Source organism: Aethalodelphis obliquidens, unplaced genomic scaffold, assembly GCF_003676395.1.
Source record: "Aethalodelphis obliquidens isolate GAN/ISIS:26980383/991018 unplaced genomic scaffold, ASM367639v1 scaffold26, whole genome shotgun sequence".
NCBI lineage: Eukaryota > Metazoa > Chordata > Mammalia > Artiodactyla > Delphinidae > Aethalodelphis > Aethalodelphis obliquidens.
Window position 1 is genome coordinate 15,013,296 of NW_020837970.1, and position 16,610 is coordinate 15,029,905.

At 50.8% G+C, this 16,610-nt stretch overlaps 1 protein-coding gene across 2 annotated transcripts in view; it reads right to left on the reverse strand.

The window, feature by feature from the left end:
* The window catches only part of ITGA11 (integrin subunit alpha 11), a 124,533-nt gene that overhangs the window by 21,571 nt on the left and 86,352 nt on the right, over positions 1 to 16,610 (reverse strand). For both annotated transcript variants that reach the window (XM_027123429.1, XM_027123428.1), the window contains exons 11-17: positions 14,091 to 14,235; positions 11,369 to 11,517; positions 8,105 to 8,245; positions 7,673 to 7,876; positions 6,665 to 6,795; positions 2,178 to 2,344; positions 651 to 793 (exon numbers count right to left, since the gene is read on the reverse strand). In XM_027123429.1, the coding sequence (XP_026979230.1) occupies positions 651 to 793; positions 2,178 to 2,344; positions 6,665 to 6,795; positions 7,673 to 7,876; positions 8,105 to 8,245; positions 11,369 to 11,517; positions 14,091 to 14,235 (1,080 nt within the window). The remainder of the gene's footprint in view (positions 1 to 650; positions 794 to 2,177; positions 2,345 to 6,664; positions 6,796 to 7,672; positions 7,877 to 8,104; positions 8,246 to 11,368; positions 11,518 to 14,090; positions 14,236 to 16,610) is intronic.

Genomic DNA, 16,610 nt, shown 5'->3' on the forward strand with positions numbered 1-16,610 from the left:
CAACACTATTAACAGACACCAGGACTTCTTGTTTCTCTGACCTTTGCCCAGTGACTATTGGGGTCAGGTGGGCTCTGAGCGTCCCCTGCCTGTGTCTCCGAGGCTGGAGCTGTGGCTGGGTGTCTGCAGTTTCCGGGTGGATGCACCAGGCCCCCACTGGTTCTCCCGCTCTGCCAGTCTGGCATCTCTCTCTTCCTCCCCCCAAGCCTGTCTATGCCACTGGTCCACCTTACCTGGTCTTCATTATTAGCTGATGCCTACTTATCCCTTCCTTCTGAGCCATGGCCCCGGCTGGCTGACCGCCGTCCTCTCTGCTAGACATCACTGAGCCCACCTCCCTCCTTGAATTTCACCCCCTGCTTAAGAAATGGTGGGCATCTGAGAGCTGGCAAAGAAGAGATTTCAGAGGAGGGTACAGTGAGGTGGGAAGTAGTGTGTCCCAGTGGCCTTTGCTCTGGGGCATGAGTATGGGATGGCCAAGGTCCAGGACACTGCCCCCTTCCTGGCCTCCTGAGGTCTGCTGGGGGCTCAGAACCAGCCTGGCACCAGCTGAGCTCTCTGCCTCTCCCACGGCAGCACCTCGCCCAGCTCCGTCCCCTTCCTGGAGAAGCTTGGGCTCTGTGGGTGGGGCTGCTGGGAATCTGGCTCACCAGGACATGGAAATTGATCCGCTCACAGTGTTCCTGGCTGGAGGAGAGCAGGGCAGCTCTGTTGGTGTACCGGTCCCCGCCCTCGTCCAGGTGGGCCCGCGGCGTGTACCGCCTCTCATCCATAGTGGCGTTATACCTGATGCCTAGAGGAAGGAGAGGGCAAGCCATGGAGGTGGAGCCATATTTCCATTGAAGACTGTTTGCCTCTCTTTAAAAATAGCCTTTGGAAAGTCATCCTCCTCCAGGAAGCCCTCCAGGATGGCCAGGGGGAAGTGCTGCTCCTCTCCCCTCACAAGGCTCAGTGTAGGCAGGAAACTCCCACACAGAGAGCGAGTGATACAGTGAGAAAGGGTAAAGGAAGGAACTAAAGGAAGAGGGAGGCAGAAGGAGGAGAAAAGAAGATGGAGTTGACAGTAAGGATAAAGAAAGAGGAAAAGATGGAGGGGAGAGTGAATGCAGTGGAAGAGGAGGGGAGACAGGATGAGGGGTCAGGATGATGCTTCCATTTGAGCCACTCCTGGCATCAACACACCTCTCCACCTCTCCCATCACCTTCCCGGGCCACGCCCTCGGCTCTAGGATCCCATCAGGTCTGGGTCCAAGCCTCTGCAGGTGGCAGTTCCCATCACACTAGGGAGGGCTGGCCAGGTCCTGCCCACCAGCTCCTCAAACCTAAGGCTGTTCTGGGGTTTAAGGCCTGCAGCCTCCTCCCCTTCAACTAGGCTGATCTTTTGCTAAATGCTGGAAAGGCTCAGCCCCTTCTCCGGTACCCCAGCAGCACTCTGGGTGCACAGGTTCTTGGCATCATTCTCCTATCATAGAAAGAAGCTGAAAGAAGGACACAACCACCCAGGCCTGCCTTTGTTCTCATCTTCCTTCTGGGACACCCGTTTTTTAATCATCTGGTCGGTCCTGCTCTTTGGCTGAGAAGCTCTCTGTGGTCCCAAATTCCTGCACAGGTCTAACCTGGTGCTGGAACCTGTAGCTGCCATTTGCTGGGGCTGCCTGGGCCCAGGGCTGTCATAAGCAGGTGTCTGATCCCAGCCTTGGCTGGGAGTGATGGACCCTCAGAAGGAAACTGCCCTGCTGTGGACTCACACCTACTCTGAGCAATGATCACTGCTACTCGGGTCTTCATCTGCCTGACCCCCTGGTTACTAGCTCCCCCTCCTGCGTCTGACTCTTTCTCTGAATCTGACTTCACAGCTTCCACACCCCAGACTGTTCCACTGCTTCCAGTCCCCTGTTCTGATCCAAACACTCTCTCTGACTATTTCCTGCTTCCCCAACCTCTCCCACGTTGGTCACCACTGCTCACTGCCATCCTCACCGTGGCAATGAGATCCCCTCCCTGCCCCCCTGGAATCAGAGCATTGAATGGGCATCTAGAAGTCATTAAATGTGGCTCTAGGTGTGACCTGGCACTTAAAACCCATTTCAGCAAAAGCCCAGGTTTAGAAACAGAGCGAATGCAAAGCCCATGGGGGAGAGATTGGAGCTGGGGAAGTGGGGAGGGGGTTGATTTACCGACTGTTGAAGTTTGGTAATGAGGTGCCAGGAAGACGGGTGTGAAGCAGAGGAAGGCGGCCAGGCAGGTGGCGTCTCTGCCGCTGCGTTTGCAATCCCTGTGAAAGATGTTGATCTTGGACGGCTCAAAGTGGAGGCTGGCATTGATCTGAACCACAGGGCGGGACCTTCAGGAGGAGGGAGAGAAGCAGGGGTTGGGTGGGGTACAAGACTGCTCTGCTGGGACCCAGGGAAAGGTGGAGAGCCAGATGGAAAACCCACACTGGGAGTGAGGCAGTGGTGGGGCATGCAGGGAGGGGGTCCAGGTGTCACAGGATTGGGCAAAAAAAGTGTACAGGTGGATGAAGGGCAGGCTAAGCAACCTCACAGCCCCTTGAGGCAGCCCTTCATCATTTTCCTAGGGGCTGTGCTTGCTGCAGACCATACTGACATCCTTTTGCCTTCTCATCACTTCAACCCTGCACGTACATCAGAGTAATCTGGAGAGCTTTAAAAAATCCTGATGCCCGAACTAGAACAAAACATTTAAAAATTTGTATGGAAAAACAAAAGACCCGCAAAAGCCAAAGCAATCCTGAGAAAGAAAAACAGAGCTGGAGGAATCAGGCTCCCTGACTTCAGACTATACTACAAAGCTACAGTAATCAAAACAGTATGGGACTGGCACAAAAACAGAAATATAGATCAATGGAACAGGATAGAAAGCCCAGAAATAAACTCACACACCTATGGTCAATTAATCTATGACAAAGGAGGCAAGAATATACAATGGAGAAAAGACAGTCTCTTCAATAAGTGGTGCTGGGAAAACTGGACAGCTACATGCAAAAGAATGAAACCAGAACATTCTCTAACACCATACACAAAAATAAATCCGAAATGGATTAAAGACCTAAATGTAAGACCAGACACTGTAAAACTCTTAGAGGAAAACATAGACAGAACACTCTTTGACATAAATTGCAGCAATATCTTTCTGGATCCACCTCCTAGAGTAATGAAAATAAAAACAAAAATAAACAAATGGGACCTAATTAAACTTAAAAGCTTTTGCACAGCAAAGGAAACCATAAACAAAACAAAAAGACAACCCACAGAATGGGAGAAAATATTTGCAAAAGAAGCAACCGACAAGGGATTAATCTCCAAAATATACAAACAGCTCATGCAGCTCAATATCAAAAAAACAAACAACCCAATCAAAAAATGGGCAGAAGACCTAAATAGACATTTCTCCAAAGAAGACATATGGATGGCCAGAAAGATGTTCAACATTGCTAATTATCAGAGAAGTGCAAATCAAAACTACAATGAGGTATCACCTCACAACAGTCAGAATGGCCATGATCAAAAAGTCTGCAAACAATAAATGATGGAAAGGGTATGGAGAAAAGGGAACCCTCCTACACTACTGGTGGGAATGTAAATTGGTACAGTCACTATGGAGAACAGTATGGAGGTTCCTTAAAAAACTAAAAATAGAACTATCATATGATCCAGCAATCCCACTCCTGGGCATATATCCAGAGAAAACAATGATTTGAAAAGATACATGCACCCCAATATTCACTGCAGCACTATTTACAATAGCCAAGCTATGGAAGCAACCTAAACGTCCATTGACTGATGAATGGATAAAGAAGAAGTGGTACATATATACAATGGAATATTACTCATCCATAAAAAAGAATGAAATAATGTCATTTGCAGCAACATGGATGGACCTGGAGATGATCATACTAAGTGAAGTCAGTCAGAGAAAGATAAATATCATATGATATCACTTATATGTGGAATCTTAAAAAGTGATACAAAGGAACTTATTTACAAAACAGAAACAGACTCACAGACTTTGAAAAAAAATTTATGGTTACCAAAGGGGAAAGGTGGTGGGAGGGATAAATTAGAGGAGTTGGGGATTAACATATACACACTACTACATATAAAATAGATAACAAGGACCTACTGTGTAGCACAGGGAACTCTACTCAATATTCTGTAATAACCTACATGGGAAAAGAATCTGAAAAAGAATAGATATATGTATATATATAATGGAATCAATTGCTGTACACCTGTATAACATTGTAAATCAACTATACTCCAATATAAAATAAAAATTAAATTAAAAACATCCTGATGCCCAAGTTGCTCTCCAGGTCAGATCCAACAAGAATAGGCATCACCATGTCTTAAAGCAGCGCTTCTCAGATTTTAATACATTTGTGCATTTCCTGGGGCTCTGGTTAAAATGCAGATCCAGCATTTCTAGCAAGCTCTCAGGTGATGCTAGTGCTGTTGGTCTCTGGACCACACTTTGGAGAGCGTGGGTGTGAAAGCACCCCAGGTGATTCCAATGTGCAGCCAAAGTAGAGAATAACTCATTGTTCCAGAGACCTGCCCCCAGCCATCCATCCCAACACTGCCCCATCCAGACAGCCAAGGAAATGCCAATTTACACTTCTATTGTCTAAGTCAATCAGAGTTAGGGAAGGGAAATATTGCTTCTCCAAACTATGCATTTATGTAAAAAGAAATAAGTGTAGTGTGTTTTAGACGCTTCAGACTTTTAGCCTGATTATCTGTGCTAATACTCTGCTCTTCGTAGTGGAAGAGGGATGGCGCCTCCTCTGTACTGTGGAGTGAGAAGGACGGGTTTGAGTCTTGGCTGCACTGGGCAGGTCCCACGATCTCCATGATGCAGAATTGTGAGAACCAAAGCAGGTAAGTGAGAACGCCTTCTGTTTGGAAACACACACCTGAGAGGCTTTAAAAATTACTGCTGCCTGGGCCCCTGCCCTAGAAATTCTGCTTTCGGTGGTCTGGGTAAAACCTGGGCAATGAGAGTTTTAAAAGCTCCCAGGTGATCCTAAGGGCAGTCATGTTTGAGATCCATGGAGTTTGACTATGAAGTCTTCCCAGAGGGCTCCAGCCCACAGTTTCGGCACTACTCAGGTAGCATTTAGGTTTAGACCTCACAAGCTAGGGCTTGACTGAGTCCTTTCTGTGAGACTGATTCTTTTGATGTATGTGTGCATATACCTTGCTTCCTGTAAAGGACTTAGTTTATGTGTCACCCTACAGACCCCAGAGGCCATGTCTACCCTCTACCCTGGGTCTTGTTCACCTGAATTGCAACGCAGTGAATACATTTAGCCCAAGCTGTTGTTGCTACCAAAGACCTGCAGAGCAGACCTTCAGGGAGAGGCCGTGGAGCCGGTGCTGGACCTGCAGAGACCCTGCTTGCCTAGAGGGCCAGGGGACACCACCTGGAGGCGTGGGGCAGCTGATGCTTTGGCCATGACACAGGGGGACATGAGGAGCCCGCAGATACGCTGCTCCCCATTGCTCCTCTAAGGGACTGTTGCAGGAAGCAGAGGCTGTATTCCTTCCTCCTCTCTGGAGATGCTGGAGCAGGGAGCTGCCCCAGGCGTGAGGCTGCAGCTCATTCAGTAACTAACGACCTCTCATATCTCTCTCCTCCTTTCCTGTTTCAGTTTCCCTTGACCCTCACTTCCGTCCCTGGGGCTGAAGCCCCTTCCAGGGCGCAGGCGCAGAAGCTTTAGCCTCAGGCTCTGTTTTCTTGGGAACTTGGACTAAGACATTTCCCGACTGGATCGTGATATTCTTGAGGACCAAGAACATGAAGATTCTCCCTGTGAAGTCACAGGATATCTCTGTTTAACGTCTTTCTTAAGTTGTATGAAAAATGTGATTGCGTTTATATAAAATTATATGCAGGGGGAAATAGGCTGGTAGGGAAATATACCAAAATGTTAATAGTGGTAATGTTAAGGTGATGAAACTCTGAGTGATTTATTTTACAAATTTTCTTTAAGTTATTGTATTTATAATGAAAAGTATCAACATATAAAAAACTAGCTCAAATTAAAAATTTTTTTGGTTCAAAAAGTGTCTGACACATCTCATGGTAAAATATTTAGATGGACTTTTAGAAAGCGCCCCGCCCCCCTTTTTTTTAAAAGCTGTAGACCATTGCTAAGTAGAGACCCTAAGTGCAAATGTATGACAAATATCTGATGGAATGGTGCAGAAATGAGGCCCTGAAAAAGGAAACCAGGGGTCAGATGGGGTTTGGAGGAAAGAAATCCTCTCTCACACTGGGGTAGAAGGGAGAGCCTCCCAGCTGATGAGAATATTCTCAGTCTGTCCTTTAAAGTAGCTTTAGAAGCTGAGTGGAAGAAATGACCAAGTAGCCAGAACTTTTAGGAAAAATTCTAAGAGGGGCTTTTTGCCACTGAATTGCTCTAAAATCTTAGCAGTCCACTGAGAAGAGGGATTTGGACTTCAAAATAACTTACAGTGATTCCATGAAAAGGAAATTTGTAGTCGCAATGGGATAAGAACAGGGTGCATTTGGCTCACAGCGATTAAAGACAAGAGAGATCCTAAAGCGTATCTTTTAAACCCTGTATCCATCATGACCCTCAGGAGAGCCCAAGAGTCAAGAAAAACGGGGAACCAACCAGAGAATCACGGCGTTGCCAAGGGCGCCCACAGCCAGGTCCACAAGCCCATCCTCATCGAGGTCCAATTGCCCATGGATGCTGCAGCCAAAATACTGGAGGCCTGGAGCCAGCTCTGAGGCAGCGATTCTCTGCAGGGAGTGGAAGGAAAGAGCTGGGCATGGGCACCCTAAGGGGTAGATGCAATTGGGAGCCCTGGAGACAGCCTGTTTGAAATCATCAGGAAGCTTCCCCGGCCCAAAGCTATCTCCTCTCCTGGTCCATTATGGCACCTGAAATTCCTGCCATTAAGTCATTCTTTTAGATTAAAATAGTGTGTCATAAAAGTGTTCCCCACTGAAGAGGGAAGGGGGAGGGGCAAGATAGGGGTAGGGGATAAAGAGGTACAAACTATTATGTATACAATAGATAAGCTATGAGGATATATCATACAACACAGGGAATATAGCCAATATTTTATAATAACTATACATGGAGTATAACCTTTAAAAATTGTGAACCACTGTGTTGTAACTTATATCGTACATCAACTACACTTCAATTTAAAAAAAAAAGAATTCCCCACTGGGTGTAAATACACATCACCTGGCAGGTAACCCACCATTATCTCTAACTGTGGTATATCTTACTAATAAAATAGGTAGGCAAAAGTGATGACCTGAGGGGACTTGGGATGGGTCACTTTTGGGAAGAGAGTACTGTTTCCAGCCTGAGGCACTTCCAGAGAAGAGGAGCCCAAACAGGCGTTCTCCACGTGTAGTCAATTGCATGAATACATACGAGGGCCAGTGAGGTTCGGGTCCTTGGGATTGTGCTGCTGTTGCTGGGGAGATAAAGTTAAGCAGGGAGAGGGTATCCAAAGGGGTGATGGGAAGGGCTTGAAGACAAATGCACCCATTTCAAAATTTCGATTTGAGGCAAGTTCCCTTTTCCTGTGTGAGGACGGGGCGTGAGCTACCAGGACTCCAAGTCCTAGCTCCATCCGTCTACCGGGGAGGGGGGCGTTACCTGCTTCGGTGTCTTGAGGATGCTGCCCTGGAAGCCATGGAAGATATAGATGACTCCTCTGTGGTTGTCCTCCAGAGGGGCTCCCACCACCACGTCGTTGTAGGAATCTTGATTGAGGTCCTGAACCGAGGCGATGGAGGAGCCGAATCGGGCATTCTGGTAACTGTGGGAATCCTTCAGTGTTCCATCGTAAACAAACCGGTTCTGCGAAACCAGTGTCAGGAAAAGGCTCAGGGGGACTTGGCAAGGGCTCTCTGGGTCGTGACCCCCTCTGGCCTGCAGCATCCCCTCTGCGTTTCCCCATTTCTCTCCTGCTATATAAGCCCAATGACAGAAGAGGTTCCCATCCTCCCCCGCTCCACAGGTGTGGACACCTGATCAAGGCAGGGACCAGGTGCCCCTGGAAAGCTGGCCAGCCTCCACGCTCCGTACCTGTCTCAGGTTGTAGATGTACACCCTGCCCCGCTCTCCGCCCTCGCTGAAGTACATGGGTGCGCCCACCAGCAGGACATCGGTCACACCGTCTCCATCGACGTCCACTGAGGTGATCTCGCTCCCGTAGTAAGAGCCTATCTGCGGCACAGGGATGGGGAGAGGGGCGTGGGGCTAGGCTACTGGGAGGCCTCTGCTCGCCAGTGGATGGAAACTGAGGACAGCCTTTGACTCGGAATTTTTGCCGCACAGATGAGAAGGTCCCTCCCTCTTTTCTCCTTCTGTTATCCATCCCGCCCCCACTCGGCTTTCCATTATTTAATTTTATTGATTGCCATTTATTCTGTAAGTGATACATTATAATGGCAAAAAGTGAGCAGAATAAAAGCAACATATGAAGAAGAAAATAAAAGTCACCCACGGTCCCAACAACCAACTGTACCATGGATGTTTCAGTATATTTTTCCTCTGGACTGTTTTCTCTAGGGGGTGTGTGTGTATGTGTATGGTTTTATTTTTACAATCTGGGATCGGACTGGATGTATAGTTTATATATTCTGAGTTTTTAAATAAAACAATGGATCGTGAGTATTTTCTCCGACGTGTTATATTTTTTTCCTACAACATGATCATTGGTGATTCTCCAACATTCCGAATTACACGTGGCCAAATGTATTTAATCAATCCTCTGTTGCCAGACATTTAGCTCACTTTCAATTTTTTATATTCCAAATACTCTGGGCTTAGCACCTTGGGTGATAACTTGTGATTTCTTTTCGGTATTTGAGCACTTACTGTGTTCCTCTCCCACCATGGGTGCCGTGTTCCCCCCTTCAGTGAGGGCACCATCTGACCACTCGGTTAGAAACCTAAGGGTCCTCCCTGGCTCCACCCTCCACCTCTCCCGTCTGCAGTCTCCCCGCAAGTCCCCCTGGTGGATGCCAAACATGTCCCGAATCCATCTACTTCCCGCCTCCTCCGATGCTTCTCCCCCATGTGAGGCACCTTGCAAAGCCCCACCCCCTCCAGGATGGCCCCTCCAGCCCACCACTGCGGGCAGCTAGAGTGGCCTCCAGCAGCTGACCATGCCGCTTCCTTGCTTTGGGGGAAAATGTCCAAACTCTTCAGTGTGACCTTCCTAGACCAGCCTCTGTCCCCTACCCTCTGGCTCCCACATCCCCTCCCGACATACCAAGTGATTTCTCCTCTCCAAAAGCCCCCCGGCTCCAGCTGGCTTCCCCGCTTCCCCCTGCACATACTTTTCTCTGGCCTGTACCCTCTCCCCTCCCCTCTCTCCCGGTAATGTCTATCGTCCTTCAGGTCAGTGCCTGTTAGAAGCACCCCTGCCCTTCCCTACTCCACTCCCTGCAATGGTCCCTCCTCCATGCTCTCCCAGCCCCGGCTCCCTCCACCAGCGCCTCTGGACAGTGGGAGCTGTGCCTGTCCTGTTCCCTCCAGGCATGGGTGCCGTGCCTGGCACGCAGGAGGTACTCAGTAAATGTTTATAGGAGCAAGGGGTCGCTCAGGAAAGAAGAGGAGCCCTTCCCAAGGACAGGCCCTGTGTGAGACGCTTTACAGCCTCAGGTTAGCTTGTGTGAGCCTCACGTTGTCTTGGGAGAGATTATCGTCCTTATTTTACAGGGAAGGAACTGAAGCTCAGAGAGTTCAAGTCACTTGCCCAAGGTCAGAAGGCTGGTCACAGCCAAACTGGGTTGGAACTCCGATCCATCTGACCCTCAAGCCAATGCTTCTCCCTCCCTGGCTTAGGGTGTTTTCAGAAGAAATTTATCCTCAAGCATTAAGAGCTTTTAACTGAGGAGAACGATAAAAATACAGAAGAGGGAAAAAGGAAATCATAAACACGGGGTGGGGGGGAAGAGATGCGCCCACATGAAGTAATTAAGAGGCAGACAGAGAGCAAAGAGGGAGGCGGAGGGAGACCCTGTCTAAACATGTGGCCTCAGCGATGTGGGTCATGGTGATTTGGAATCCACTTAACTTAGCTGCCTTCAGCGCTGCGGTTTCTCATTCGGATGTTGGAGATGGAAACAGGCAGTATAAATGTCATAAATTCATCAGCGAATTCCCTTCAGCTCTCAAGGTCTAGCCTAGGGTTCCCGACGGAGCCAGCCCTGGGTAGAGTGTGGGCGGGCAGGGTGGAAGCTGGGGCCAGAGCAGTGCCCGGGTCCGCCAGTGCCCTGGGATGGGAAGAGGAATGGTGGAAGGATGGCTCTCTGTAGCTAGAGGGATTTAGGTTTGACCCGGTGAAGAGCATGTCCTCATGGTGACAGGCCAAGGGCAGTAGAAAACGCAGGAGACAGGGCTGTTCGCAGGCTCTGGAGGGCCAGGGGTGAGCCAAGAATAACAGTAAGGGCCTGGACAGGGCTCAGCTCAGGCCCAGGGTACTACGGATGCCGGATGCTGCCAGGCAGAAGGGGCCGTGGCCTGGTCTAGGGATGGTTGAGGGTCAGGAGGTAGCATAATGTAGACAGCCCCACCAAGAGTCCTGGATTCTGAACTTGACCCAGCCGTGAATCTACCCTATAACCTTGGAAAAGCTACGTTGCTTCTCAGGACCACAGTTTTCCTGGGCTATTGAAATGACTTGGATCAGAACCCTGTTTTCTGATCTTTTCACCATCATTGCCTCTTATCATAGCTTTCCAGCTTGCATTCATGACCATCCAACACAAGACTCTTAGCAGCACAGCCTGGTTGCCCACCACATCCGGGGCGGTGACACTGGCAGCCGTATAGTTCTGCATTGTGCCCATTCCGGGAAAGGAAAGAAGTTGGCATCTTGGTGAACCCGTGGGGCCATGCTATGGGTGGAGGCATGACTCCTCTCACTTCTGGTAGCGCCAAGGTGGCTTGAGGAACACGAGTGCCCCTTCAGGATGTCTACGGGCCCTGGCAGCCCAAGCTGGGAGGCTATAGCCTGGATGCTGCCTCTGGCCCTGAACTCTAGACATGACCAGAAAGAGGCTGGTAGTTGGGGGCAGAGGTCGGGCCAAGGCACCAGAGACAAGGGCTCCATGAAGTGCGGGCTAGCAAATTCTCCTGGGTTCTCTTGCTGCGGCAGGGACCAGGCCTGGCTTCCTGGGGAAGGAGCATCAGCTCTAAGGTGGGTGTGTAAGGCGGGTGTGAAGGAGGCATATGCCCCCAACCAGGAAGGACGTTTGTGGGTCTGGGGACAGTCCTGAGAGGGAAGAGCTGAGCTGCAGTCCCACCCGTCTGCCCTGCCCCCAGCCTCCCCTGCGTTACCTGCTCGCCCTGCAGGGCCTGGTGGATGGTGAGACTTCGGTTGTTGTGCATAGTGAACAGGATGACTTTGCCTGTGTGGTTGAACCGGGGGGCTCCGGCCACATACACCCGCCCCTGCCTGGAGGACACGACCGATGTGACTGTGTATCCTGCCATGGGAGAAAACAGGCTGGTCTCTGGCCCTGTGGCCTGGCAGACCTCACCAGGGCCCTGTGTGTGGCTCAGCTGTGCCACAGGACTGGCCACTGAACAGAGAGCATTCAGACCAGGCCGAGCAGATGTGATACCACAGGGCGGTAGTTCCCAGGCGCAGCTGAGGAGGCCTGGAAGAGGCAGGGCCGGTGAAGGGTGGGGAGAACTCACTGCGCCCACCCCCTGCTTGAAGGCATCAAGGAAGCCAGGTGGGGCCACTAATAGGCATTGCTGACCTGGAACACGCACATCACATGCTTCACCTGCCTCACAGGTGAGTGCATGATGGAAAAGGGAGGAAAGAGAAAGGCAAACCCTAGCCACATTTCTTTCTATATTGGGCAGGCTTTGTTTTTGATCCCCACCAATAGTCTCTCTGGGGATCAATCAGTGTCCTCTTCATTACTGGAACCCCCTGCTAAGTGGTCCACCGAAAACTGAAGAGTTGGCTGTGCAGAGGCGAGGAACTACTCCGCACGGGGCATTTAGGTGGAGTCTCAGGGACCCCTGCAGCCCCAAAGCTTTGCAAACTCAAAAGAGGGAGTGACTAGGCTTCTTTCAGTGCACTCGAAAGAGAAAGAGATGGAAACCCAGAGGCTCTTTGGGAAAGGCCACCAATCCGTGTTCTTAGGATCTGTGCCTGATCACTGTGACTTTCCAGTCGAGCGCCAGCTCTGGGGAGTGACTGTGCAGCATCTCAGGCAACTCTCCTGAAAGTGGGGCCCCAGAAGGTGTGCACAGCTGCGAGTCCCACTTTCTGCCAGGCAACTGGATCATGGATCCCAGTTTTTAGATGGGTGTCAGGCCTTGTTGGCAGTTCCTGGGCAGTTTCTGGGGGATGCATGTCTCCTTCTGCCATGTGTGCATGCCTGCATGTGTGTGTGTGTGTGTGTGTGTGTGTGTGTGTGTGTGTGCGCGCTCGCGCCCATGCACGTGCGTGCACCTGTGTGTTTGTGGGTAACACTGTCTCTCGGGTCACCGGTTGCTTCCAGTCTGGCCGTGGGATGCACAGAGGAGCCGATGCAGTGGCCGGGAGGGTGGGTGCAGTAGGGTGGGCTACTCTGGTTCCAGGCACACCGTGTTTGACTCTTGGAAATGCATTCTGGGAAGTGGAGCTTGAAAGGTAGGTGAGACCAAGATATCCCATGGCGGGTGGCTAACGTGGCCGTGTATTGAGGGTAGGGCGGGGTTAGGCTTGTGGTGCGCAGCAAAGGTGTCTTCTGAGTTGAGCACTCAGTGGCACTACTGGAAATGTTCTCAGTTGGCCCTGGGCATTTGGGCTTCCTCAGAAGGAGGGACAGTGGTGGTGGGAAGGTCTTGGGGGCTGAGTGTCCTGGGGGCAGGCGTGGGCTGACTCTCAAAGCTCCAAGCTGTGTTGAGAGAGAGCTTCCTGCTTCCCAGCCGTCTGCTGGCAGTGGTTTCAGTTCCCATGTGGCTCCCTGACCAGCAGGCGGGGCCCCCCTGAAAGCTGGACAGCCTCCCTGAAGGGCTGACAGGAGGATCCATGGCCCGAAGTCCATAAGCTTCCCCAGTGTGGAGGCGGAGAGCCTGGCCGGCCTGTCTCCTTCCCCAAACTCCCCCTCTCCCCTGGGGCACATCGGGAGGAATCTTCCAGAGACGCCAGACACTGCCCTCACTGGACGAACCCCCAGAGGGAAGAGGAAGAAGAGAAAGGCACTCCCTCAGGACTCACACCCAAGGTGGTGACTACAGTTAAGGCGAGACAGTTGGGCCTCATGAAGGCCCTTCATCCTGGCTCTGCGCCCCCCAGGATCTTCTGGGAGGAGTGACCTTCCCACCGCAGAGAGACCCACTGCCAACTCTGGATGGCCCAAGTTCACGGAGAAGTGGAGTCCGAGGCTGCATTAGTGATGAGTAACTTCACAGCTGGTGGGTTCCGTTCAGAAACCCAGAAGGACTCACAGACAACGGGAGCCCTGGGCATTCGCCCCCTGCTCCCTTCGTTCTTGTTCAGCCCTTTCAGAAAGGCCATGGCAGAAGGGCCTCAGCATGGATGGTGGAGGCCCTACTCCTGCAGAGCTAGAGGTGACTGGGGTCTGTCAGGTAAAGGTCTCACAGCTGGGACCTATCACCATCAGGTCAACGATTCATGCTTTTCTTTTTATGACCACTCTAAGGTACTTAATGGGAACTGACTTCTGCCTTGATTGTAAACCTTAACACATTCTCGACTTGCATTTTGCCTTGGGGAGACAGGCTTCCTGCACTCAAACCTGAAAACACAACAATAGCTGCCCTAGAGTCTAGAAGCATCAACCGAAACACATTTCAGGTTGGGGTGCATTGCTTGTCATTTATTCCGCCTGCTTATCGAGAGCTTGTGACGTGCCAGGTATGGTGCTGGACGTGGTGGATGCCAGGCTGGAGAGGCAATGGCCCCTGACTGTGCCTGAGTCAGCACAGAATATGCACAGCCAGGCCCCTGGCCTCAGGTGTGGGCAGGTTCTGGATCCCTCAGGTCCCCTCCTCGCCCACCGCCCGCCAGCCACCCTTCAGTTCTGGCTCTTACCCAGGTACGCGCCATGGTTCTTGAGCTCCTCGGGGAACTCCTTCAGGTAGGACTCTCGGAGAGGAATGACCTTCCCGCTGCTGGTTTCCTTTAGCACAGCTCCATTCCAGTCATAGGCACCAACGGCTCCCAGCAGAATCCCGTCCTGACATTGGGAAGGGGATGCACATCAGCTCGTGTCCCCCAGGTGCCCCTCGCTGGGAAGCTGCACCACATCCGCAACCACGAAGCATCCATCTGCCCGTCCCCTCTGGCACCTTCTCCCGGGTTTGTTATTTAATAGCTCAACTTCCAGCCAGGCTTCTTGGCTTTTGAAGGTGCCTAGGAACTTTGAAGGAATGTTCTAGAAACAAACTCCAAATCCAGGACCAACGCTCCATTCCATTTTGGGCTTCAGAACCCCTCTAGGAAATCTCTTGTCGCCATCCCTTCCTTCTGACACTCCTTTAAGTGGTGTCCCTATGCTTTTCCTCCTTCCCATTTCTTCATAGTGTCTGAGTTGCTTTCCTGAGTGTGTAAATCCTGCTTCTTCATTTCTTCAGTAAAAAGCCCCTGTGTGTCTATCTTGTGTCAGACACTTGCTTGGTGCTGAGGATACTGTTCCTGCCCTCACAGATACTAAATAAATATACAAATAAACATAATACTTGCAAACTGTGGTAAATGCCACACAATGAGGGATATGATAAATGTCATGGTGAGGTTGAATTTAGATTGGGAGGGGGCTCAGGAAAAGCGTTCTGAGCAAGTGATGCTTACCCAGACACCCGGAGGGATGGGATTTACTTATTTCTTTTTAGCGATATTTAAGTTTAATTTAATACAAACATCACATACTTCTACCTTCTCGGAAATGGTTGCTTCATCTTAACTAAGGAAATGAAAAACTATTATGACGTAAGTCTTCATTCTGTGATTTGTGTGTTTGGACAAGTTTAGGCAGACAGCAAAAGCTCCAGAGGTCCTGCCACCAAACCTACAGCATTGTGCAAATGTCCTGAGGCTGGAGAGAGTTCAGAGCCTTTGGCTTGAGGAACTGAAAGCTGTTTGATGGGGCTGGAGCCTTGAGTAAGAGGGCAAGGTGGCTCAATATGAGGCTAGACAGATAAGCCAGGTCCACATTTGTGACAGCCAGCACCCCAAGGACAGGAGCTGGTCTTTAGTGGCAGGGTAAGCGGATGCTACGATGCCTGGGCAGGAAGATAGAGAGCTCTGGCTCCTTGAGGGGAAGCCTCCAGGGTCATTTCCGAGGACTGGGTCCACTCACTCCCTGGGTTTCCCCTGCACCCTATCCCCACCCCCACCCCCCCAAACCATCCACATAACTAGTGGGTATAGGAAGACAAACAGCAAGCACTCAGAAGAGGAAGAGAAGTGACTAGGGACAATGAAGGGCTGAGGAGGGGGCGTGGAAGCAGGGAGGGGCTGCCTTCCTGGGTCACCTTGGTGATCATGTGCCAGGGGCATCCAGCTTTGCCTCCCAGCTTTGGGCTGTTAAAGCACAAGCTGGTGAGGTCACCTCTCTCCCACTGAGCCCTGCTTCAACCCAGCTGGTCGGTGGGATTTGCGGTTTCCCCACCACTTGTGGTCCAAGGCACTCAGTTTCTCCTTGCCCCCAAAGCAATGGTGACAATAGAAAAATGTGACTCTGGCCTTGGGACAATCAGAGCCATAACTAAACACACAGGCGGAATCCCCAGGCACTATTTCATTACTGGCAGTGGAGAGGGCAAGATTGTGAACCATAATAAGCTAAGCTTCCTTTTCTCATTTCCAAGGTGTCACTTTAAAGAGTAAAGTTGATCATATATAAGGATTTAAAAAGTCCTAATATTCTAGAGGTAGAACTGACTGTTCAGACAGGATGTTTTTACAGCTATAAATAAGCTGCTCTTGGGTGAGTCCGATGTGCTGGGTTGTGTTTAAAGTCTCACTTTCTCATTAGCTTTCTCCCTCCCACTCTGTGTGCCTCAGCCTGGGAGAGTCTGACAATCTGCGGGGTCCAGGATCCGGGCCAGGGCCTCAGGGACTCACGCCAACATTCCTTGCACTTGGGGTGTGCTCCGTTCTTTGAGGGACCCTTTCTCATCCAGTCACTCATTTATGAGAGACAAGTGGGACAGATATTCATTATCTGCACTAATGAGCACCCGAGGTTCAGAGAGGGAAAGGGAGTTGCCCAAGGTCACACAGCAAGTCAGAAGCAGGGCTGGGATGGGGTTGGTCAGAGGAGAAAATGACTATCTGCTTCGCCAGAAGCCCCTAGATTCTGCTTCTGATGCAACAGCAGACCAGTCTCTGCTTCACGGGGAGGCCTTTGAAGATGAATGTCTGGCTTTGTAGATGACCGGAAGCCTTTGCAATGTACTGAGAAGGGCTGGCTCAACCTGGGTGCCTGGGATTCAGCTGGGGAGACCTCATGCTGACTCACCACATGTGGGGCTGGGGAATTCCATCGGGATTTCTGCATTTGGCAGCACTGGGCAAGGGTGAGGGTCCCAGGCTCTCACCTTGTGCCAT